Source organism: Aphelocoma coerulescens, chromosome 1, assembly GCF_041296385.1.
Source record: "Aphelocoma coerulescens isolate FSJ_1873_10779 chromosome 1, UR_Acoe_1.0, whole genome shotgun sequence".
Taxonomy (NCBI): domain Eukaryota; kingdom Metazoa; phylum Chordata; class Aves; order Passeriformes; family Corvidae; genus Aphelocoma; species Aphelocoma coerulescens.
The window spans coordinates 64,733,084-64,759,645 of NC_091013.1; the positions used below are offsets into that span (position 1 = coordinate 64,733,084).

A 26,562-nucleotide genomic window follows, 5' to 3' on the forward strand; every position below is an offset into this window, starting at 1 on the left:
CCTTCCCTTCTCCTGTATGTTGCTGTTCCATTCTTCCTGCTGCAACTCTTAGCCTAGTTCAGGGTCAGGGGCAATGCTGCTCTGAGGTGTATGCCTAATTTCCTGTTTTCTATTTTTAACACAGAAATTCAGTGTTGCGTGGAAAATACCATGCAGAATGGTAATTAATTCTGTGAAAGAAACAAACGTGTCTAAGGAAAAAACATGCCTTTGCTTTGTTTTTCTTAATGTACTCTGCCACAAAATGTATGCTTGGAACCAAGTGATGACACAAGATAAAACGGAGAAATAATTGAGCATATTTATAACTAGGGGGAATATCTTGCTCTCTTTTGTCAGAAATGCATCTTTTCTAGCGGAGGAATAGAGTACAATAAAAAAGGGAGGTTATCATAGGTTTGGGACTCTATTGTGATCAGATTGTCGTGGATTCGTTGTAGCATGCAGTATTGTTAACTTTTGCATTTTGCATAGTCAGATATGCTGAGCTATATTCTGGGTGTTAGTCTAACTTTGATTTGTGTTCTTGAATTACACAGAATAAGGATAAAAGTCCAACAATGTCTCCTACAACAAACACCACAATACCTTTTGGCCTGAAGCCACGATCAGGTAATGTGGGAAACCAATTTGTGTGTACTGGTTTGGGTTTTTTATGTCTCTGTTATTATTAGCTATCTCTATTTTTCCCCCTTATGAAGTAAGCAATGTAACATTTTCTGTACAACAATTAGAAGAAGTTTAGAACATTTTAAGGTTTTCTAGTTTTGAACCAAGATGGAATTTCTAAGAAGTATTTATTTGGCGCATTAAATATGGATCAATTTTCATCCATTACTAGTAAATTGGGTGTTTTATAAAGTTATATGTATGTATATTTACAAAAATACGTGTTTGGATATAACTACACATTTTGCATGTATTTACATACTTATCATCTGTGCTGACATACTAACTGAAATAAGATTTTTTGCTTGATTGGTATGTAGTGATACAGTTTAGATTTTGTTGAATAATGTATTATTCAACAAATAATTAGGCTATTTTGGAAAACACTTGTGTTGCTCTGGAAATTTTTCACTTCATTGAGTCTGTCAGCAGTTACGGTTGAGTAAAGATCAAGCATTGTGGGAAGGTTAGATCTTTACTTCAGCCAGCAACTGAGTTCAATGAATTTGCAATGCACTCTATCTGCATAACCACCAGTCTTTTGACAAGCAGCAGTTTATTTGAAAACAAACAAACAAAACAAGCAAAACCTAAAAGCAAGTGACAACAAAACAACTCCCAAACCTAGAGATGTATTTGAGAATTTGGATAACAGCTTCCTTTAAAAACAGGATTAGCTACATGATTTAATTCTGTTTTTATCTTCTGTGTACTGTGGTAGTCAATATTAAGTCATGTCATGTCACCTCTAAAGAGTAGGTCTAGGTTTTCAGTATCTTTCAGCATCCTAAGACTGTAGTTCTGGTTTCTCTCATTCACCACAAATGCTTTTAATCAAGTGCTGGTAAACCCCTACAAGCTTGTAGTTTCCATAACAAAATACTTGGCAATAATGGCAGCAGTTTGTGAAACTGCTTGTAAAACATTGAGAAAATGTTTATGAAATTGTACCCATAGATTTATTTGGTTTTTGTTGGGTTTTTTTGAAGTGCTAGAAATCTTTTTTTATGAAAGAAGATAGTTCAAGTTTCTGATGTAGTTATGATATACAGTTAGATCTGTTCAGGTGCATTTCTTAGGTTGTTGGAATGTTAACTCTGGCTCTGTCTTGTTCCTGATGATTTAGAAATGTCGATATTTCTGCATATATTTAAAATATGGGTTAAATGATGAGCAAATGGGTCCTTTCACAATTTGTTGAAAAGAAAACATTGAGTAATATTGCATAGTCCAGTGGCAATATTGCAGTATCACTGTTAAGGGAAAGATGTGTGAATGCAAAAGGGCCCATGCTGTGTTGCTGCTTTCACAGGATGTGGGCTGTGTTCTGAGTCCACAGTGAAATCTGCTGCTGGGCACTGGAAGCTGCTTTGTGGAAGAATATGCAAGACCGTGACTTCTTGTTCAAGTGTTAGTTTAATGTGCACTTCTGAATCTTGGCATATCTGTGCCCAGATCTCCTATACTTAATGGCTAGAATAAGTCAGGGCAAAATAGCCTAGTGACTCTTTTTTTGAGATAATTTCTAGAAAGTCTGGGTTGCAGTGTTTGCAGTCCTTTGCAAGAAAACCTCCAAGTCACATGATTCAAGACCAGATGTGCACAAGTCCTATAGTTCTTCCCCTGATTATATTGCAGCTGTGTATAGCCTCACTGAACTGACCAAAGTCAGTTAGTTAGAACCTTCTGTTTTCTGCACTGTACTAATTGAAATTCATATATTTGAATAGATTTGAGTATGCTGATGCTGTAGTGTCTTTTGGTCATATTATGGTTGCATAAACTTGATAATAATGAATTTATTTTCTTTGCCATATGAGACGCTACAGCCACTAAGATAGATCCATTACTGCACCGTTTCTCACCTGATCACATCTAGTTTCAGTCATCTTACCTTAAATTTATACCATAGTAAGATAGGGGAACTTGGCAATAGTAAAACATTACATCCAGTTTCAGATAAAAATACAGTATATTAGCTATGTAACATCATGAAGCAAGAAGGAAACCTTGCAAAGGCATAGTAAAGCAGCATATTATTTCATCTTTTGCTAATTTGCTAACACATAAGAAATATTTACATACAGAAGTAGTACATGACTGACAATACTGGCCTGTTTGTGCAGCCTGCATGTTTTTCCTTTTCAAGCTGGTTTGCTTGGCAGGTCTGTAGTTTCTTCCTTGTATCTCCTTTAAAACTTTGTGCAAGTTTTGTATGTTTGAACCATTCTGTCACTGGCTGGAATTTGTACTTGTTAATTATATGCTGCCTTAGTGTCATAGACCTGAGCTAGTGCAGAGGTACAGCATTTCTGTGATCCAGGAAACTTTTTAGCTTAGTTTGTAGTTTATTTTAATAGGTTTTTTCATTTCAGTTCTTAATGGCCTTAGGGGAAATGTTAAAACTTACTGAAAATGTAAGCTTTAATGAAGTTATATAGTCTTAATGAGTTTTAACTATTCAGCTTTGGTAGAGCTTACATTTGAATTAGTTGCTTCTATAAATCTCTTAAATCCAAGTGCGACATTAAAAGAATATTGAAGTGTTCTAACTAAAATGCATCCATATAATGCTCTGTGGAAAAAATAGTGGCAAATTTTCAATGAAAATATATGCAACCATATTTTTTTCTGAAATTTGAGAGTTTGTTTTCACTGTGTTTATTTTCATCTATTTAAAATGAATGCTGCTTTCTATTTGACTTTCCCTCCTCCGCATCGCTTCATAATGGTTTATGTCTCTTGGAAAGGTGAAAGTAAACTGTTCTAGACTTCTGGTAAAGATTCCAGTTTTTTGAAGTACACACACAAATGTAAGTGCTTCCAGAGGATAAACCGCAGTGTTTTGAACTTGTGTGTTAGTACATACTGGTATGTATTCAGGACTGAAGGACCTTTCATACTTTCATTTTTTAAGCTAGGCAAAATATTGGGAAAATTCGTATCTGACAGCTGACAGAAAGAATCCAAAGTACCCAAAGAAAATGTTTTGAAAGGTAATGAATGTGTTTAGATTTCTTGAAAGATTTTTTCAAAGGGTCAGAAGTTTACATTGAAGCTAAAAAGGTAGAGGATTTTTAAATTTTTCAGATTATTTCCTTCTGTATTTTAAATATTTTGAGAGAGTAGGGACTTCTCAAATTCACATTAATTTTGAAAACCTTAAAAAATACCATTGAAAAGAAACAATTTTCTTAAAGCCTTAGTTTTTCTCTTGGGAAGTACATTAGCTCTCTGAAAAGGAATCACTCAAAATAGCTAATAAATTTAAATTCTCCCTCCTTCATCCATGAATTGATTAAAATGTTAAGAGTGGTGCTATTTGTTGAAATTGAGGGCTGGCAAGGTCTTGTTATGCTGTCTTTAATGTGCCAGACCTTCAAGGTGCCAGACCTGAGTAGCTTCTAATACATCTTGCAATCAAGAGTAGTTCTTGCTTTTGTTCTGTGCCATTTCTAGGTCACTGTGTTTCTTAGTTTCTGCTGAACGAAGTGACAGCAACACAGACAAAAAAATTTATACTGTCAGAGGCAAGCACTGAAACAAGCACTGAAAAAACTCGAATTCACAAAGCACTTTGAATTCTGAAGTGAGGAGTTGTTCCCTTGCAACTGTTTACGTAGCATAACATTACTTGTCAATATAGTGCCCTCAGTTTGGGTGACTTGTAGAGAACTTGAAGCACAATGTTAGCATCTATGGTAGACATGCTTGTATTTCAAGTTAGTTGGAACATATCATTGAAACTTGACAATATTTTCCTTTCATTTGAGTGCTCGTTACTGTTTTTTTAATCTTTGGATATTTATTCCTTCCATTTGTTTTGTTTCCTAACGGCATTATCTGTGTACTTTGGAAAACAGTTGAGAATACCAATTGCTACCAGTCAGACTGTTTATCTTTTGCCATAAATCTGTGTTCTGTTACCCAGTGTTGACTCTACTCAGAGTTTAAGTTGTGCTGACTCTCAGGTTTAGCTGATCTGGTGTCCCAATAGCCAGAAGCGGTGACCCAGCCCTGGGAAAAGTCTAAAGAGAGAGAGCTGTGGAACTCTGAAAAGAAGTTTAAGGTGAAGCTTTATGTGACACTGTCTGAATTATTATCATGTTAATACAGATTCCAAAATTGTGGGAAGGAGAAATCCTACATTATTAAGTTCCTTCTGAATATTAGTTTGGAATGGTAGAAAAGAGGGACTTTCTGTGCTTACTGAAACTTTACTTTGAACTTTCTTCTAATAGTAAGTGGTTTTAGTTGCTTTTAGATCTACACAGAAATCTTAAATTGATTTGTGTTTATGGTTTAGCATTTAGAGCAGAGGTAGTTTGTAATCTCTAGTCTGAGGAACATGACTGTTGCTCGTGTGTAGGATTCAATAGATAAACGTGGAGATACATGTAGAAGAACAAGAAATGAGTGAATTACTAATTTCTTTTGAAGAAGTGGTAGGGAACATTGTGATCAGATGCAGGAAGCATTTATTGAGGAGCAGCATTATTGTGAAAGGCAGAAAAGAGATTTAAATCTGTCATAAAGTAGGAAACCAGTGTGAAGCTTTGAAAGGATGAAGAGATTCAGGGAGGAGGTATTTTAAGGGTCTTAGTATCCAGTTCTGACACACTGTGGATAGGAGGTTTGAGGAAAGCTTGGGCAGAAATCTTTGCCACAATCAAGACAAGAGACAGAAGTGCAGAGTAGATGTGGTGGGGAAGGAATAAAAATTTCCACTGAGGATCTGAGGAACAGTAAGGGGTGGTGTTGTGACTAGTTAAAGGAGAGATGGCAGAATAGGTAGGGAGAACAGGGTCTGTATTGCTGTCCAAGTTTAGCTCCATAATGAGTTCGTGGGTGGTCATGAACTGTAGGCATGACATGCTGTTACAGTTATCTGATGAATAGTCTACAGCAGACTGTTGCAGCTTCTGTGGAATTGTACAGTTTTGTGTGCTTCAGGGAGTCCAATTGAATCATTAATGAAGCTGTGTTTGCCAGAAGACTGTCTATGGCGCAGATTTGCCAAAGCTCGTTGTACAAACTCGGGATCACCCTCCGAGGGTATTCTATGTCTGTTCTTGTCCCTGAGAGGCCTGTAAAAGTTGTGGAGGACCAGTACTTACATAGCATGGTGGACCCATTGTAGATTTGAATTTATTGCTGGGGGAGTTAGCAAGAAAAAAAGTAGTGCTTTATTTACGAGTAAGTGAATTAACATGAAAGGAAAACATCTGTGGTACATGTACTTACTGAACATCCTTCAACAAAATGAGAATCTAAGTGATAATGTAGCTGCTACTTCCAAAATCAGCTGGGAAATTGTAGTGTAATAATATTTTCACATGAATGTGTTAATTTTCTTTGTCTTTGTGAGAAGTGTTCCTATTACATAGTTACACAAATTTTTCAAAGCTTTTATTCTGTGAAAGTTTCCTTATTGAAACTTCACAGCTGGTATATTTACCTTCTGATTCAGAGTCAAGGTTTTTATCAGGCTTTAATGCAAAATCTATGGGTACTTTTTCTTAAAACTTGGTTGTAACAAGTTGTGTGAAGTGCTGTGGTTACAATGATCTTGCTAAGCTTAACAGCCTTAACTGCACATATAATGTATGATTTGCAAGTACTAACATTTAACTTTTCGTTCTTTTTATTCTGCACCATCTTTCATTCTTTTCTCAAAATTTATGCATTTTGTATTAATCACCTCTTAATTACATCTTTGCCATTACCATACAATCCTAATGCCATATATGAAATGCTGCTGCCCACTTTTATCCCCACTCCGGTCCTTATTACCACCATGGTTGGACTGGTTATCACTCCCCTCCAGCAGACCCATCCCTCAGTTTTCCTCCTATCTCCTTCAACACACTTACACAGGCACAAACATGGGACAACTTTAGCTACAGTATCCCATCTGAAGGAGACAGTGACAATGGTAGGTGTTCCATATATCATTTACTTAATTTTATATTTTCAGAAACATGAGTATGTGGTGAATGCCCCGTGTGGCTAAGGAGAAAAGACAGTACTCTCCAGGGGATGTTTATAAGACTAAATACCTCAGAGGATGCACTTTAATTGGCACTGGAATATGTAGTGTCAAAAATCAATGAGTGAAGTGTCACTCTTCAACTCTGGCAAAACAACTTTTCCCATGATATTAATTCCAAGAACTATTTTCAGTGTAGGTTTATTTACTTGCTTTATTTTAAAGAGTTTATAAAAGTTGTACTCAAATAACAATTAATTTTGCTGCTCTCTCTTCTGCACTTTTTTATTTATTATTTTTGAAAGATACTGACTATTAAAATATCCTGCTTCCATCTGCATTTATTGGTGCAGGTGCATAACTGGCTTAATGGAAGAATCCATAAAGAAACAAAGCTGAAACAATCAGCTAAGCAAAAATAGTGATTTCTGTCCAATAGAAACTGTTAGTAAGATGCTAATAGTGATGGTCAGGTCCATTAGTGGACTATCAGACATTAGACTGCTGCTTTTGTTTTGTTTTTTCTCCAGGGTTTTATTGTCATAATACGCTGAGACATAGCACTAATACGCAGAGTGGGCCATGTTTTTCCAATTGCCTGAAAGTAGAAGGGTGTTTAGGTATTAAAAGGTATTGAAACTGTCAAAAGTATCAGATTGAAACCAAGACCACAAATACTGAGGGATAAATGCAAACATTTAGCTTACTGTTAAGTAAACGTTCTGTCTTACCATCCAGATGCCACTCTGGCAGTCACACTTGTACCACCCAAGACTTACGACTGAAGCCCCTTCACAGGGGCATTTCATTCTTAGTTCAGTTCTTTAGTTGGCAATATTTGCTATTTGCCTCAGTGTTCTTGATTATAAAACCATAAGAGGCAGCATACATAAGGAATCAGCTCCATGGCGGAAATGAGTGTGGAATATAAGAATTCTGATACTGGTAAGTTGAAAAAACTGAATTTAGTTCATGATGGTGTGAAGCTAAGTTAACATTTCACTGATGAATGTTCTAAGAGAGCAACCTAGAGGTGCTTCAATCAGTGCAGAATTTCATCTGTACTAACCTATATTTGTTACGGTTTTAATCTTCTAAATGAAAAGAGTGGCACAGACTAGCTTGTGCATTTGGAACAGATAGATGCCTCCTGTCACTCAAATCTTAAGCCAAATGCAAATGTTAGCATTTATTATCTTGGAGTGTTTCAGCAGAAACTGGTTTTACGACTGCATATTTTTTTAATTGGGGCTATTGCATTTCTGTTACTTAAATTTACACTGAATAAGTCAATCAAAGAGAAATCTAACTATAAACTTTTGGCCTGACTTCATCTCTGCCTGTCATAGTCCAGCCTTCTTTTTGTCTGTTACCTTTAGTGTCAGGTTAAATAATTTTTATTTTGCCTGAAGGATGATGTTGTCACACTAAGTACTGAGTACACTGAATTCCTTGGTGTGCATTTAACAGTGCACAAATGTTCATTGGAATTCAGTGCAGAAATGAGAATTTTCACAAGGAATTTTGTCCTTGACAGTAGTACGTTGAGTACATACTATGTTATTAACTATTACTTATCTAACTTGTTGACACTTGTGCAAAATACTTTTTAAAAAAATTATTGGAACAAGCATTACATAATAACCTGGCTTGACCATGGATTCAAAAAGCAGAAACTGACTCTTTGAAAGAGTAAAAAATAGGCATTCAGGTGTGTGTGAGGTATGGGCTCCCCTTGCTGGAGATTGTGTGTAATGCTGAGAACCAAGCAACACTTAGTACTGCCAAAACTTCCTGTACTGGGAACACTTTTTTAAAAATTCAGTGCATAACAAAAACTTTTACAGTTAATGCTTTAGAGCGTGGATGTTTTTAGATTCTGTTTTTTAATCAATTAAACTTATATTATTGAAAAGCTTCTAATTGTAGTTTCTCACTGCCTTTTTCTTGTGGTGGAATTGACAAAGTAATGCAGATACCTTTCAGTAAGGGACATTTGTAATCTGAATTTGGAAGGAAGTAGATCTTGGAACTTTGACTTCACAAAGGCCTAAAAAAGGATGGATGTGGCCAAACTGAATGAAAACGATAATAATATTCTATGAAAATTGAATGTAATTTTGTACTACTGATAATCATTTGAAATGTTACTACTGCTAATAAAGCTACAGTGACTTTTAAATACTGTTTAAACATGGTTTTACCATTCAAGGATTTTTATCTAGGTATGCCTTTCATCTATGAAAGGCACCAAAGCTCAATTATTAGACTTGTACAGTGAACTATAAAATCTTAGAAATTACTTAAAAAAACTATTGTTTTTAATTAATGTGATAGGAGATTTTTATTTCACCTCTTAAAAAATTAGAAGCAGCCTCCAGTAAATTATCACAGAATTGCTAATGCAGAAATTTTAATACAGTACAGTTCTGGAGTTAATAGAAGTCCTTGATAAGGGTTTCTGCTCTTGAAAAACTTGGGATTTGATTTTTTTGTTGTTGTAGCCATCCTAAATGATACAATTTGTTAAATAACATTTTAGGTAATTTTCACCATATATACGTGTTCTAACAGCCTTTGTGTATTTGGGCATGTGCAGTCATAGTCATGTGTCACCTTTCCTACAACATGTTAGGAAGCATGGATCTGTTCATACACTCTACTTTGGATATAGAATTCAATTCCAAATGTCCAGTTTGCCTTCTACAAAGCCAAAGATTAAATGTCACTACAACTGTGGGCTTTTTGCATCTGAAGGCATGGCTCTGCTACTCTCATGCATTGTGTGTCAGGTCAGCATAAAGAATGTTTTTGTTTATAATGTGTGCACCTGTGTGTAAATCCTTCTGAATAGTGACACTGATGAAGATGTGTAGTCCACCTGGAGAAGTGAACTGAGATGCAGTCACTCTCTGTAGTTCTCAGTCCTGCATGTTCTCTACCTTAGTCCTGCACGTTCTCTACAGGATGCTCTCCCTCTCTGCCACTGGGATTTCTGATGACATTATGAAGAACAGAGTTTACTAGTATAAAACTGTAATAGTAGGTGTTTTATTTAAAAGTAGTTCTGTTTAACAAATGGCATTAATATGGCATTCCAGAAATTATGGATTTAACAGCAATGTAGCAAGTTTCAGTTGCCTGGGAAAAGTTAAATTAGGACTGTGTGAGTCAAGTAGTGAAAGGAAGCGAGTTTGGTAACTGGCCATGGTTTATTCTATCTTGATGCCTCAAATGAGTAGCCTAAAGATATGCAAGGAGTTTGTTGCCTTAAGCTCCTTTTTATAGTAATTAGGGGAAAGAACTCTGCCTTTTGGCTGAAGTGCCATAGGTGCTGTCTGTCTGTCCCTTTGACTAGAGAAGTAGCTTAGATCAGTCATCTCATTACTTAAGCAGCCTGCATACAGGTGAACCTGCACACAGCTGGGTGAGATTCCTCATGACTGCACTTGTCTGAGATGGCAAACAAAGTCACAAACAGGGACAGTTGCTTTTTGACCGTACATCTTCTTGTTCTTCCAAACCATTCAAAACGGTCACTGATCACAAGAATGGAAGGGTAGAGGTGCGTATTTGCGGAAATGTCATGTCATGATTTCAAGGAACTGTATGTGGGCAAAGTGATAGAGTCAACAGGACTGGTGGGAAGCAGAACTGCCAAGAGTTTGTGCAATGCTATGTTTGCAATACGACTTTTTAGTGTAGGCAGTTACTGAATGGCTGAGTCTTCCTACATGTCTATAAGACTTTGTTTGGTGGGTGGTTTTTTTTTAGCATAACCTTATCTAGCAAGCGATTTGTTATGTGAAGGAAGCTTGTCACAGCTTGTTACACAATACAGCATCTTGTTAGGAGTTTTACTTAAAAGAATAAGAGGTGTTTCTTGCCATGTTAAATACAGTGTTGTACAGATCAGACTCTCTAAGGGACACTGCTGGTGCTTAATCATCTAACAGAATTTGCCCATTGAGACTAGAATTTGGATGACAAATTATCCACACCATTGATGCCTCAGGATGCTGTACAGAGCAATATCCAGAAAACAGCCATTCATAATTGTAATCCCAGATCAGATTTTTCTGTCCTTCTGAGAACAAAAAAAAAATTGTTTTTGCTGGAAGCAGTGCCTAAGGATTTTGCTTAATTTAGAAATAAATAAATCAAAGTGTTTGTTCTTAAACTACAATTTCTTTTTAAAAATCATAGTGTTCTTAAGACCACAAAGAAATTTGGAATCGATAGATCCGCAGTTCACAATTCGAAGGAAAATGGAGCAGATGAGAGAAGAGAGAGAGCTTGTGGAACAGCTACGTGAGGTATGTGAGTGTTGGTAGAATTAATTTATTCTGGTGGAATGTCTTTTGTAGTTTTTCTTTAGGAAAGTTGCCTAAGGAGGACAATATGAGAAAGGTTTAATGAGGCAATATTACTCCTGCAAATCACATCAATGAGACTATTGCTGAAGTTCTTTATCACAATCAGATGTCTGTACTTCAGGAAAGATTTTGTGAAAATGGGAAATAATAATGGGAGTTACCTGAACGACATACAGTTAATCAGCATGCCTTGCACTGGTGGAATTAATGATTTATTTAATTTAATCAGAAAGGATGAAGTGAGCACTTGAGAGAGAGACGTCTAGGAACTATTTCCAAACAGCTGGAGAAATCTGCAGTTTTGCATGTAAAAGGCATAGTGAAATTTGTTAGTTAAAGCTGAAAGTAGATAATTAATGCTTGAAAAAGTTTTCTTAGAAATTAATTCAATATTTCATCACTGGAAAATATGAATATAGAAGGTGGTTTCCTGATACATTGTCTTGAATGTAGAAGCTAGAGCCTGATAGAGGAATTGGTGCATAGGATTTGTGTTACACAACTAATATGTCGGTAGCACTGTTTGTATGACACTTGGCTCTGCTTAAAAAAAAGATGACAGCCTTTGCTGCAAGGAATGTCACAAGCCTGAACCTATCAAGGTTTCCAGTTATATCACATTAACAGAACAGAGGGTATCACTGCAAATCCTGAAAATGATAGGTGATTTTCACATCACAGCTGAATTACAACATTATTTGTTCCTATCTCATTAGCTTCGTGGAATGGCTAGTTGAAAAATTATCAATTTGTTTTAAATAACATGTCTTCATTATTTAATTTTAAAGCAAGAGGGTTTGCCTTTTTTTCTTTACCAAATAGTGTTTAAAAGGTGGGATTTTTAATGTAGAACTATGCGGACTTTCAGATTTGCATTGTCTTACCTCAGGCCCTCACCTGTTTTAAATATGAATTTACCTAACTTTGTGCTGCTGATTTTTTTTTTTTTTTAACAGAACAGATCTTGTTGAAGATTTAAAATAGTTGATAGAATGTAGTATATTTTTAATTCTAAACTTGAATGAAGCCAGAAGGATAAGATGCAGGAATTAGATGAGACAAACTTTTTGGTAATGGGGAAGAAAATGGAAGCAGCAATAATAAACTGCACTAGTTTGTAGTTATTCTGAGCCTCGTCCATTTCAGCAGCATGAATGCAGCTTTTTAACATTTCTTTTAAGAGTTACCACAAATATGCAGCAAGCCCCCAAGTTCCTAAAAATAATCATAGGTAATTTCCGCAAGATTCCTGCCTTGTGCATTAGTTCAGTTAATTCTCACAGTGAAAAGTAGAACAAAGTTATCCACTGCGTCAGGCTTGATTGTGGAGAAGTAATAAGGATGTCTCCACAGAGTATCAGGTATTACCAGTAATGCTGGTTTAATGTGTTACTGACCTTCAGCTCCATGTACTGTCCTTCTTTGCTCTCACCCTGAAATATCATGTTCTGGAATGAAAATTCTTTTGTTTCTTGTGAGAAGTTTGATTACAAGTCAAGGAGTGGTGACAAGAGCGAGAAGACTGACCGTGTTTGAAAACACATAGTGAGATTTTCAAATTAATAAAATTTACTCAGGTATACTGGGTCCTTTAGTGGCATTAGTAACCACCAGAGCATTTGATTATGTACTGGACAAGAAAATAGGCCAGAACATATAAGTCATTAAGTTTATACTTTATGCAATAAATATATATATTAGTTAATTTTGCTTTTGAATTGTTTCGTGGTAGGTTAGCGTTTAGTGAGATTACACAGAGCCATGGACTCCAGCATGAAATGGCACTGAGATGGTATTGTAGATGCGCTGTGCTCTTATAAAAAGTGTACCCTGGTCTATGCTGAGTAGTCTCCCAACAGACAAATCAGTGTTCTAATGAATAAATTTTTAATTCATTAATTTTTATAAATATTTTTGTAACGGGTTTTGGAAAAACAGTCTCGAAGTGTATTTTTTAATCTCATCTACCAGAATTGTTTTCTGATTTGTGAATTAAACCAAGGTGAAAACAAAACATTATATTAGTGAACATGAAGCACTACCCTGTTTGCCGCTTGTGAAATCTACGTGCAAGTACTTGAGTAGTGTGTCCAGTAAAAGAAAAAAATGGGAAAGTATAATGAAACCCCATATTGCTTCAGTGGAGGCTATTTCATGGTGAGGCCACCCAAATAAAGGATGTATGAGGAAGAAGCGAAGAGCTGGATTTCTTTAGATTGGATTTCTTGCTTTAGAGTGCTGAGAACATCATATGACTGTCCTCAGCTGCCTGAAGGGTAGTAAAAAGAAAGGTAAAGTCAGGCTTTTCAAAGATTAACAGCGAAGCCATGAAAGACAGTGGCACAAGTTGCAGAGAAAGACCTTTCAAGTACTTATAAGGAGAAAACTCTTTGCCATAAGGGCAGGGAAACACTGAATAAAGTTGCTTGGAGATTTTAGGGCTCTCTCTCCTTGCAGATATCCAAAACTTAACTAACCAGGACTCTGGTGTCACTTCAGATTTGTTAAACTGTGACCTTCAAAAATCTCTTCCAACCTACTTCATTTATTCTAAAAAGAATTACCTATTCATAGATATTCATATTCAACCAGTACAGGTTGAGGTAACATTAATAGAGAGTAATGACATTAAGAGGTTCAACTAGGAATAAGAAACATCTATTTAAAGATAATGGGAGTAATTATCTCTAAGTGTAGAGCACTAAGATTGGAGCACAATTCAGGAAACTCATCATATATAACAATATGCTGGGATTGGGTTTTTTTTTTTAATTCTTAAATGTTTTCAAAAGTATTTTATTTTGCAATATCAAATTCTGTTCATTGAGACTGTTTTTCTTAACAGGTATCCATTTCTTTTTTACATCTGAATGTTTTGCCTTCTCCTACCTATTTTTCTGATCCCTCTATTGCTTCCTGAGTAATTTTTAGGCTACTAGGGAAAGATTACCTTTTATTCTCTTCTTGTACAGTTATTAACACGACGCAGTTCTGTTTCAATGTGCCGCTGATAAAGAAAATTTAAGACGGATAGGTAGGAGACTTGTGGAAATGGTGAAAGGAAGGAGCCACATGTAGTTCAGTCACATGACTCATTGCATGCAGATGTGTTTTTATATGGCTGTATATAAAACCAGATGCCTATTGTGGCAGCAACATTGCAGTGTTGAGTTCTTTTAAAGAAGTTTATGTAGTTCAGTAACAGCATAAAGGAGGTTGTGGTTTAGTTTCTAAAGAACTAGTTATATAAAGGAATTGTGTTTCTTTGTAATAAAAACTCCAACACTGGCTATGTCTCTACAGCATAGGAGATGAGGGTATTTTTTTCCCTTTTTTTCCCCTTCATCCATTTCTATATCAAAGTGTGCATGCTTTCTTCCTTTGCAGAACATAGAAACAAGACTAAAGATTTGTTTACCTGAAGACCTGGGCTCGGCTCTGATGGATGGTGTCGTTCTGTGCCATTTAGTAAATCATGTTCGCCCTCGCTCTGTCGGAAGTATTCACGTACCCTCACCAGCAGTAGTAAGTTGCATGTTGCTTGCTGCACTGAAATGTTGTATTGATTACCATTATACTGCCAAATAATATTTGGGTACAAAAACTATGTTGCTGTTAAATGAAGGATCTTTGCTGTTAAGGGCAACATTTATATTACTGCAAATTCAAATGTTCATTAGTTTTTATATATGATATATACATATATATATATATATATATATATATCTCGTGTATGCATACATTTTTATACAAACACATCTATGAATGAATAAAGTTATCCTGCCTTTCCCTGATCTAGCAATAAGATGAGATATTTTCATAATGGCATTTTTGTTCAGAACAGTATGAAATTCTTTAATTACAAGTTTTTATTCTAGTACAACTTTAAAAAATAAAACTAGCCCCTCCTTTGTTGATTGAAAAAATGTGAGGTTGGCTTCAGCAGTGTCTGGTTTAGCAGATGTCATGTTACTGAAGCACTTAAAACACTTACTAGCATATTTGTCCTGTTGAGTTAAATGTAGAGGTGATTCCTTTTACCTGCAGACAGAACAGAAACTTGCACTGTAGTGATTTAATATTGGCTTGCCTAAATTTAAGGACCCGAAGATTTCAGGACATAAAATCAGCATAAACTCTGGGTGCACTTCTTGAAACCTAAGACGACACCATTGTGTTTTCTCTGTTTATGTCTATTTCTTGAATAGATCATTCTTTCAGATTTCTGGTAACAGTCTGGTTCTGAAGAGGTTTTGTTTTCAGACTATTTGCCTTTTTACTTTTTAATGTGCATGTTGGTAAAAATTTGCCATGTACACCCTGATACTCAATTCTGAGAATACCATGTGGATTTTGGAGGCAATCTGTAAAAACTTCCAAGAAGACAGATTTAAGAAAAAGATATTTTCTCAGATGGTCTAGTGGAATTTCTTTTGCTGTTCCTTGATTTAAAATAATTTCTATCTTTGGTAAAAATATGACATTGTCAAAATATGCTAACTTGAATTTCTGGGGTAAAAACTTCTCATGCTGATTTTTTAAAATAAGTATCTTGTGGTGTCTTCTGTAACAAAAAGCATATATTTTAATTTATTTTCATTTTGTTTCAACTTTATATTTATGTTCTCTTCCTTCAAACAGCCTTCAAATTATTTTAGCCTAGAAAATTAGTTCTTTGAATTCCTTGCTACTATAGTGAATTCTTGGTTTAAGTGAATATTCAGGAATTACCATTGTTTCACATCTGATATTGAAAAACTTAAATAGTGAGGAGTTTTGATTTTTCTTTTTAGTAATATGATACTTCTGTAAGTATTTGCTGAATAGTCCTGAGCGAGACAAATTATTGAAGTATTTGAGATTCTAAAGTAATAGGACAGTTATTCTTCAGAGATACTAATATTGGATATAGTTACTATAAATTTGTGAGTACGTAAAAAATTTAAAAGGAGTGAGCCTGTTAATTACAGTTAAGTGTGTTCTCCATGATGTATGTTAAAATCCTTCATCAGTTAATTTGCTGTCCAGAAAATCAATGCTGTCTGTTACAAATCTTTGTAATGGGCAGGTTTTAGAACCTCATAAGCTGGTTGTGAACAAATGGAGATCTAAATGAGATGGTGACTTTAAGAGATAAGTAAAAGCACATGGCATCCACAATGTGTGTACTCAATTTTTATTTGTAGGCAAGATGGTTTTAGAGTAGTAGAAAGAAAAAGTTGAACAGAATTTTATGCATTGTTATCAGGAGAAATGTGGAAATGGTGTATCAGTACAAGAATAATGCAATGGGTGAATTGACCAGATGAATATTTTTGACTTCTTTTGCCATAGACTGTTTTTCTGTTTGTTTTACAGCCTAAACTTAGTATGGCCAAATGCAGGAGAAATGTGGAAAACTTTCTGGATGCATGTAGAAAACTGGGGATACCAGAGGTAATTTAATTAAGTCTGTCATTTCTAGATGTTCAAAAATGAAAACACATTAATTACATGAAAGCTGAAGGATAACTTTATCAACTACAGGTTTTTAGCAATAAGGACTCAGAATTTAAAAGTTTATCTAAATAATGTGGTTTAATATTACTTCAGTGCATTTAAATGTCCTATTTCATAGCACTTAAAAATTGCAAGTTTTGTCTTAAAGGAGTAATTCAGTATTATCTCTAATATCTCCTTATCTTTGCCATGGAAAATAAATAAGGAATTGTGATAATATGTTATGTAAGTAGCCAAAAGCTTGCTAATTTTTTTCATTGCACAACATAACTGCATTTTTACCTCATGCTTTTAGAATATGAACTTCATTCTTCTTAATTTTTTCTTTTTTTTGCATTATTTCCTTTTTTTAAAATGTTAAGTCCTCTATGCATTGGTGCCTAAGAACAGACTCATCTCTTGTACTGAAACATTTCTGCAGTGATTTGAAGAAAAGCATTGTGTATTAAGTATGGAAAGTACATATGTGTAAGATTCTATAATGTAGGTGTAAGTGTTTCAGGAGTTGGAAACAAGGAAATTGCAGTGCTTGGTGTTTTTTGCTTTTCATTTAAGAATGGTATCACTCATCATGTAATTTATTCTCATCTTCATAACTAATGTAATGAATACTGGAGTTGCATTGTTATTATTTCAAAGACTCCCTTATGGTGTAGAAGAACCTATTAAGTTCAATTTAAAAAAAGTTTTTAAAAGTATTTAAAAGTTAAATTTCAAATATGTGACCCTCAAAAGAAGGTAAAGTGTTATACAAGGTCATTTTGAACTGAACACAGGAAAATTGCATTATGTATTTTCACTGGTGCCTACATATGACAGTATAATGAGGGCTGAGTTCTTTTTTTTCTGTTTCAAGAATGCTGAAATGAAAAGATATTTTGTGTGATTTCCACCACCATCCCCTTGGGGAGCAGATGGTAATGCAAAGATTTCACATTGGGAAAGAGTTCCAATTTGAACTCTTTGTTTTAGTTATATTTTAGCATTTGATTTGGAGGACAGCAAAAGTGACAGATCATTTTTGCTGTTTGTGGGTATTTTGAGGGGGAGACTTTCTTACAGTTTCAGTGAATGGTTCATCATAAATTTAACTTGACAATTCAGTGTAATGACTGGGTCTCAAGTTGTAATGGTTCATTTAGTTTTTGTAGTTACATGTAATTTCTAATGTTACAACGATTTCATATTAAAGGTAAAATTTCACTTCAGAGAAGATCAAAATCTCATTGCTGTGGACTTATAGACATGGAGTATTTGTTAAGCTCCCCCAAAATTCTTCTGATGCATCATAAATTATCAGTGAATAGAATACAAGTCAGGTTTTCCTGGCTGTAGCCTATTGGGAAAGAAAAGGCCAAGAGCTGTTTTCATTGCTGTTATGACATCTTTCAGAAATCTTTCCTTCTGTTTAATTTTGGTTTTCTATAAGTGAACTCTCTGGAGAAGTACATTTTTTTGTATTTTGTGAATAGGCATTTCCATATATATATATATTTATTACTCCTCCTTTTTAATCCTTTCATTGAAATTACTGTTGAATTCTTTAGGATTTTTTAAAAATGTGTTCAAGTTTATCTGTTGAAGAGTTGCATGGAGGCTTGGGCACAAAGCCACATCTTACCAGTCTGATTTGTAAACTAACCATCTTTGTGGATCTAAATAAGCCATTAACTTCTCTTGAAGGAAAAACCCAATTCACTTAAACATTAAATTAATTGCTTGCAATTGTAATCTTACAATAGGTTTTAAGTACTCTGAGGATATTCTGTTTGATTAGCTGTTGGTAATTTGCAAATGTATATGTTTGCTATATTTTGTGAAAACACATGTGAAAGTAGCTGGTAGATGCTAGAACTTCACTGTGTGTTGCAGGGACATGGATTAGGAATGCAAAGTTGTGTAATAGTGAGTATGACAGTCAGCTGTCAAAGTTTTTAAAGAACTACAGATGGTGTGCTCATGCTGCTTCAGACTGATGGGTTGTGCAGTGCCTAACTATCTCTGGAGAAACCAGGAAAAGGAGTGCAGTGAATGACGATGTCTTTTTTAAAACAAGCACCTTATGTGGGAAAGCGATAGGTTCTACTTTTGGGTCTTGAAATTCTGCTGCATGGGTTTGAAAAGGATTTTAAATGGTCATAATTCGTGTTGGTTTGTTTTCAGTTATTTAAGGAATAGAGTATGTGCTGTTTCCTGAACTCCACAGGTTTGAAATAATATCCTGTTTAGTCATGTAAAATGAAAACAAGAAAACAGCTAAGTAATTGTTGTGTTGTGCTGATGTGTATGGTCTCTTACTTTTGTGGTTTTTAGCATTCAATTCTTGGATCAAAATTACGTTCCCAGAATGATCCTGGGAAACTTCATACAAATGTAGAACAATGCAGCTGGTATCTGAATGTGTCACACTGAGTATCAGAAGCTGGCATCTTGACCAAAGAATCACAAATACAAAACTCAGGAACAGCAGTGTCTCCTTATAATGACGGGGTATGTAGATGACTCTGAAAGCCATTAGCTGCCAGGTGAGAATTCCAACACAATGGGGGACACATTGAAATCGCGTTAACAGCCACACGGTGCTGCTTATTGCGTGCAGAAGGAACGTGCTGGATCATATATAAAAGGGAAGTTTGAACTCTGACCCTTAATATGAAACTGAATAGCAATGCTCTGGCTGCGCCAGGAGACTGTCAAAAGTGTGAGAATCAAGTTGTGTCCAGTTTTGCCACTAAGCTTTGCTGTAGCACCTTATCAGAGAACCTTGTAGATCACTTTTTGAGACAAATCAACTTGGTTTTTGATGTGAGAAAGGAATGTTGTCAGGTAAGTATCTGAAAGCATGAAGATGCAGAAAATGTCTGCTGTGCCCCTCAGGAGCTGTATGACAAAAAGGTGCAATCTTTGTCTCTTAGAAAATTGCAAAAGAATACTTTATTTTACATTGTTACCTAAAACCCATCAAATTACCTGATTTCTTCTATAGTAGTGACAGTGACAAACATTCCTACTTTTTGGCTGATACAGATTGAATAAGCACATGGCAGTAGATGTGTGACAAGTAGGGCTGAGGTCCTGCTGCATTTCTCAGTGACGTGCAGTACTTGGATGATGCCATTCACTGGACTTACATTGTTAATGTCACATGAACCCACAAATAATACCACCCTTACTACTTACTCAGTTCCTCTATATTGCACCCACCCTCTCATACTTTGTGGGTTTGAAAAATAAAACTGTTTTTTTTTTATTTCTCTTTTGCATGGAAGTGTGGCCCCCAGAGTGTCAAATGCAATGGTTCTAGTGCAGTTTTATTCTTTGTAGTGACATCTCATCCCAGAGATATTAAAAATTATCAGAAGAGTGAATTATCATTAGATTACCTTGTATATGAAGTTATGGAAGTATTTTGTTTACAACTGGTGTTTCATAAAACCAGTAACAATATACGTAAATAAAGGCAACAATGTTCATGCAGATTTCTTCAACTTGTCATTGCCACGTCAGTATTCATACTAGGAGCAAAGAAATAGACTTTCTCAATTTAACCTGCAAATTAATAAATTAATTAAACTTGAGCTTTTATTCTTGGTAGCTGTTATTCCTGGTAATCCATATTACAGAGTATTATGTGCTTTCAGTAGTGTTAACAAATATTCCTTTCAAAAGTTAAAAATAATTGATTTGTGGTGGGTTGAGTGATACTTTACTACAAGTAAGATTTAGACCAAAACAAAGCTGTACATGCAATGTGTTTGAAAGACAAAAGTTACAAGTTTTGGTCTGCATTTTTTCTGGTTCTCAGTTATGAACAAATAACGTGTATCAGAAGTAGGATCTTCTAAGCATTTATTAAAAAAGAAAATGAAGTCTTTTCAATGTCTGTGAAATTAGCTTTTCACCAAGACATGAATGAATTTTTAGGATACATATCTTACACTAGTGTAGTATCTTAACAGTTTAGGCACTTTAGCATCTTTTGACCCTTTATGGGGTCAGGTCAGCGAAATAAGATTATTTTTTTAAAAACAAAAGAAAGAGTTTCCCCATATAACATGCCTTGTTGATCTTCATAGAGCTTAAAAACAAGATAGACTGAAGTTACCGTGATTAGTACTAGAATGGTAATTTCTATTGATAAAAGGTAGTGATAAAATTAAATCTTTCACAGCCAAATGGTCCAGCAGGTTTACCAAGCATCTGTGTTCCAGCACATCAGTAGTAATGCAGCATGATTTAGTGGGACAAATTATATCTTGGGTGGGAATGAGAGACTTCTGCCATATCTCTTAAATTTTCAGTCATTTACATGGTGTAAACATATTGAGTGGAAAAGAGCGTGATGGTAAGAAATGGCTTTTTGGACCTCCAGTCACTGTATGAAGATGCAGACTGTGACAGGTTCAGCTGTGCCACTTCTGAGTGACTTTCGAGCCCTGCAAATGGGACCTGTTACTGTGTTTCAGCCTCTCCTCTGATAGCGAGGTCTACTAAGTGGCAATGTCAGACAGAATTATTCTAAAAATCAGTGTGATTTGTGTTAGTGTAGGAGTTGCAGATTCAGAAAAACAATAATGAAGAAAAGAAAAAAAACCAGGAGGCTTTTGTATTCTAAAAGCAGCAAAACAAAGTAAAGGAGGCAGCCAAGCAGTGACTGTAAAATGTTTTACCTTCTATCCACCTGTTAGTTGTTCAACTGGTAATCATGGTTTTAGTTTAATGCAAGATATATTATCATTGCCACTTATGCTTGTTTTCTGATCACATAATCAGTTACTTCTCCATAGTTTCATCATGAGACATCTATGAAGTTGCAGTAAGTTTTATCACGTATGACTCCTTTCTCCACCTTTTCCTTCTGGACTCAATAATGGACACTCTTTGCCCTACGGTATGGAGTTAAGTGGTTCAATACACTCTTAATCCTGGAAGCAGAGTTCTGAGGTTCCTCTCATTTGTGTTTTGAGTATAGTGCATATGCACTACAGATTTCATTCTTTAATGCACTTCTGCAAACTTACTCTTGACTTTTTCTACCAGAGTCTAAATCCGAGGAGGTCAGTTCTGAAATGCTGTCTGTTTTCTGTCACTGCAGGGGCATGCAGAATGAGGATGGTTTGTGCACACAAACAGCTGGCTATGCTTTTGCTGTCCCTTTTCTGTCTTACTGTGTTTATTCTGTCTGCATGATTGACAGCTGTATGATTTAATCATACAGCTTCATAGACATAAAATATCAGTCCATAAATGTAATAATTAAATAGATGTATCTTTGTAGTTCTTACTAGCAATAATTTCAGTCCCCTAAATGAGAGGGGCAGTGTTTGTCATAGATGAGTGGATAGGTGGTTATCTGTGAGACTTTATGTGGGGGTCATGTGCTTTTTCACTACTTCATGATGTCATGGTTTAGTTTTGTATTTTATTGCACAATATCAGTGCAATAAGTGGAAATACTTCTACCATTACAGAAGAGCTAGATATTTTTCATCTACAGTTACATTACAGAAGTTTAAAATACATAAAATATAAACATTTTACATTATAACGTGTGAATATAACACCAAATTATCCATTGTCACAGAACACACAAAAATAGTCAGACATTCCTGAGGCTTCCCCAGGTTTCACTGAATTTAACTAAAACACAGCCTGGCTTTTTGTAGGAAATTTCTTCTGCATGTGTTGGCTGTTTTTGTATGCTTTGGCTTCTCCTTATGCTGCTTAGGATGTTAATCTTGGGTTAGCAACTTCATCAGTATCTGTAAGAAGTCAACCTATTACCAACTCTCAATCTCTAAACTCTGAAATTACTCCCTTCTCCATTTGACTGCAGTAGGGACTATTGGCATTGGTTTGGGGGTTTTCTGGACAAAAATTTTAAAAAGTCCTTGTTATAAAGTTCTGGAATTTTCTTTTTAAAATACAAGTTGAATGTATCTTAGATATTCACTTTTGGTATGTGTTTTCAATAAGTAGGAATTGAGTCTTGTATGTTGTTCCAAAATGAATCCAGCATTTACTGGGTTTATTGGTGTCTGGTAAAAATGCAATATATTATGTAGTTGGTAGTCATGAATAGTTTGCACTTAAAATTTTTCTCTGGTAAGCAGCTTGTGGACGTAAGTGTAGAATACAGTACTAATTCTATCCCATTTTTAAACAAAATCAGCATGTTTTGTGCTGTCTGTGAGTTTTCACACTCTAAAAAATGACAGAATTGCATTGAACTTTTTTATTACATTAGAGTTTTGAGTAAAAAAAATTATGAAAAATCACTGCAAAAAGTGTTGTTGCTAGGCAGGTTGGTTCCCTGCTCTATCTGGTGGCCTAAGTAACAAAATTTTGCAGCTTTTGACTCCTGGTAAAGCTAGAACCAGTCATGGTAAGCAAAAAAAAAAAAAAAAGTGTCAGTTCTTAATTTGTGTATGAATGACAGTTTTGACTTCCAGTTTCACTAGCCACTTTTCAGGATAGAAAGACATTTTAAATATTTTAAAGCTTAATTTATTTCGAACTGGACCTTGAAACTTTGCACTAACAGAAAACAGACATTGAACTTCCATGTCTTGGTTTATTTGGTATACTGTCAGTTCATTGAGGAAGTGAGACTGCAAAGCTTCCACAGGAACAGTGTCCTCTCAAACTCTTACTGCATGTAATTTTGTTCAGTAAGTATTCGTTATCTCAGTAAGGCCTTATTTGCAATATAAAATGGTGTATCTTAGATTGCATTTTGAAAGTACTAGTGTTGCTTGGTTTGATTTTAATGCTAAATATCGTGTGAACATACTGATATTATTACATACTACACTTCATATTGTATAGCTAGTCTAGAGTAAGTTGCCACTTGGTTATTGATACTTTCCAAAAACGGTATGGGAATCTAACCTGCTAATAATTTAAAAAATGCTACGTAAGGAATTTAGTGTCCAAGTCTTCAGTTTAGAAACTTTATTTATTATAAGTATAGTTAGTGCTACATTGACTTTTTAAGTTTCTGTCCCAGGGTATCATTTGAGGTCATATTTGAATACCCAGTTATAGATTATTATAGTAGAGAATTTTGCATACTTCTAATGATTTCTGTAAATACTTTTCCTTGAGACTTCATATTGCTGCTGCCTGTGCTTTTAACAGCTTTCTAACCCACTGTTTGCTATTTTATAAGTTAGTTTTTTCAGCTGGTTCCATGTAAGCATTTGAATAAGGTCCATATGAACAAAGGTGTGCAGACCTCATTGGAATGAGTGGATCACACACGCTTCCTCACCTTGTGAACTTGGGCATAATTTTGGAAGGATTAGAAGGCCTGAGCTCTTCTATCTTAACAGTCTGATGTTATATGATAGCTTCAGTATTTTAGAGGAAATAAAAGAAAGCTGGGATGTCTAGTGACTAAGGCAAGACTAGGAAGAAACTATTCCTACATGTTTATGCTAGAATATTGTGATAATTTATTTATCAATATCTTTCTATTTTTGTATTTTTAATTTTTTGCACTCTTTTTCTGTTCTAATGGCTGCCCTTCGGGATAGGCTGACCTCTGCTCTCCGTATGACATCCTGCAGTCGGATATTCGTCACATTCGAAAGACTGTTGACACTCTGCTCGCCCTCGGGGAGAAACCCCCACAATCAACTTCTGCTTTTCGCTCCTGGGATCTAATAGGCTTTTGTCTTTTCCATATACTTTTTATAGTCTTGATGTATATAACTTATCACTGGAATTTGCTAACAGCATAACCTGTTCGCATGTGCACACAAACTTTCTGCTTTGTCTCTGACAAATTACAGGTACTTAATTTCCTTCCTTTGCCTTACAAACTTCTCCCTTTCCCTTGCTTCCCTTCCTTGTAATATCTTTATTAATCTCTTGAAATAGGAGAGAGGACTAGCATCTTGAAGGCAAGTTCCATGTCTTCTATCCCCTCCAGCTCTAGTTTAAGAACTCATGTACCTCTTTATTTGTAGTTTTTCTTTCATGTTGACTAGACTACTCACTAAATGTGTTAAAGCAGTGAAGCTCCTCTTATTCCACTTTTGGGTGTAGGCCAGATGTGTATTACAAGCAAAACAGAAATGAGTTTCTTACTTTTTGTGAAAATCCAGGAATGCTGCAGGTATTGAAGCAGCTTGAGATGGCACTTCCAGCAGGAGATAGTTCTCTAAGTGCACTTAACACAATGTGTGCAGAGATAATTGGCACCCACTCAGAAAATACTATCTTTCAAATTACTGTTATTTTTTAATTCTTATATATTAACAAGAGTATTGTAACTTTAAAGATTATTGTTCGTCTCTACTGTTCTGATTAAATTCCATGCTGGAGTAGTTATGTTTTCCTATGGTAGAATAATCTTTTTCTTCTGTCACACAAAACAGTGTTGATGCCCTTTTAGACACTTGCTACATTACACCCAGAGGTGACTGTAAATTAGCAGTGGGTGTGAGCAAGCTGTAGAATCCAAGAGACTTTAGAATGTTTCAGGATGAAGATCATGTGGTACAGTGAGACAGTTTGGGAATAAGCTGTTAAATTCCTGTACCTGCCATTCTTCTGTGTGGCGTCAATCAAGTCACGTCATTATCTTCTCTGTTTCATCACCTGTGAAAATGCAGATACTGTTCATTTGTTTGTGTAACCAACTGAGCAAAGAAAATGTAGCTAGGAAAACAGATCCTCTGGGAAGACTCTAGCTTTTCCATCCTAGGAGGTTTTAGAGAACAGCTTAGACATACATTAGCCAGGGGCTATTTTGGTTATGTTTGAACTCTTGCCTATGGTTAGACTGCTGGGCTGATGGCCTCCATTTCCCTTCCAGTTTTGTGTTCTGTTCATCTACTCTAAAACTTAAAATAAGACAATTTTGGGGTTTTCTCCTTATTGACATGAAATAAACAAATGAAAATTGATTGAAAAATATAAACCTATATTGGTGTTGCAATATTGGCCTAGATGCTGTTGCCTAAATTTGTAACTCAGTCTCAGGCTAGCTAACCAAAGGACCTCAGTTTTGTGTCTTGGAAATACATGTATTCATTTCTCCCTGTCTAGTGTATGGTAAAATTAGCTTAGACTTTTAGTATAACTAGGATAAGAATTTATATGTTACTGATTGTTCTGGGCATACAGTTGTGATTTAATGCTGCCCTATAAATATCCCCACTCCACAAATACTTGTAAAATTTTATTTAAAAACTTTTAAATGCAGTTCTATTCCTGGTTTCTGTGGCTTAAATATATAGATACATATATAAATACAAAGATAGATAAATATATAGATAGATAGATATAGACAGATATAGATAAAAAGTAGTAAATGTATTATTAGATACATATTTTAGGATGGAAAAATTAATTTCAGATGATGGATAAATCAAAATTTTTAAAGGGTTTGGTGTCTAGCAGCTTCCAGTGCATACATACAACAACTTTATTGTAAAGAGTGTCATCTGTGACCAGGCCAAGAGTTCAGTGAGTGCTTCAAAGCTCTTTATTTGATAGGTAGCTATAGACTTGTGTCCTCATCCTGTACAGTCCTGTCTTCTAACTGTGTGCCTAGTTTCAGCAATTCCAACACCAGGCACTTGTTTACTCAGTCACAGCTTGACATTTAAGCTTCCACTTTGAGGAGATCTTTGTTTTGATTTTAGTTGTCTTACCCTAATTATTTTGCTTTTCTGATGAAACTTAGTGACATATGGCTTGAATCAGTTCAGAATCTACTAATTATATGTTTCTCTATACTCCAGTGTAGGCATTTGAGACAAAAGTGATGTCTTCTGTGGGGCTGAGATTTTACTATTGCTCCCATAAGTGGTAAACAGGTCTCCTGTTGATGCTTCATGTTGTGCCCTCCTTATATAGTACTGAACTACATGTATGAGTACATCTTTTGAAATTAGAAAATTATGTGGAGAAAGGTTCTGCTACCATCCTATAGTACATGTCTGTCTCATTGTCTAATATCACATCTGGTTATCCACTGTATTGAATAGTTTGGAGGGAGGTAAGAGGAGTACTCGG

General features: G+C 35.4%; 1 protein-coding gene across 3 annotated transcripts in view; it reads left to right on the plus strand.

Moving 5' to 3' along the window:
* The window catches only part of LRCH1 (leucine rich repeats and calponin homology domain containing 1), a 117,363-nt gene that overhangs the window by 82,210 nt on the left and 8,591 nt on the right, over nucleotides 1–26,562 (plus strand). For all 3 annotated transcript variants that reach the window (XM_069010520.1, XM_069010528.1, XM_069010537.1), the window contains 4 exons: nucleotides 540–612; nucleotides 10,865–10,974; nucleotides 14,422–14,559; nucleotides 16,393–16,470. In XM_069010520.1, coding sequence (XP_068866621.1) covers nucleotides 540–612; nucleotides 10,865–10,974; nucleotides 14,422–14,559; nucleotides 16,393–16,470 — 399 coding nt within the window. The remainder of the gene's footprint in view (nucleotides 1–539; nucleotides 613–10,864; nucleotides 10,975–14,421; nucleotides 14,560–16,392; nucleotides 16,471–26,562) is intronic.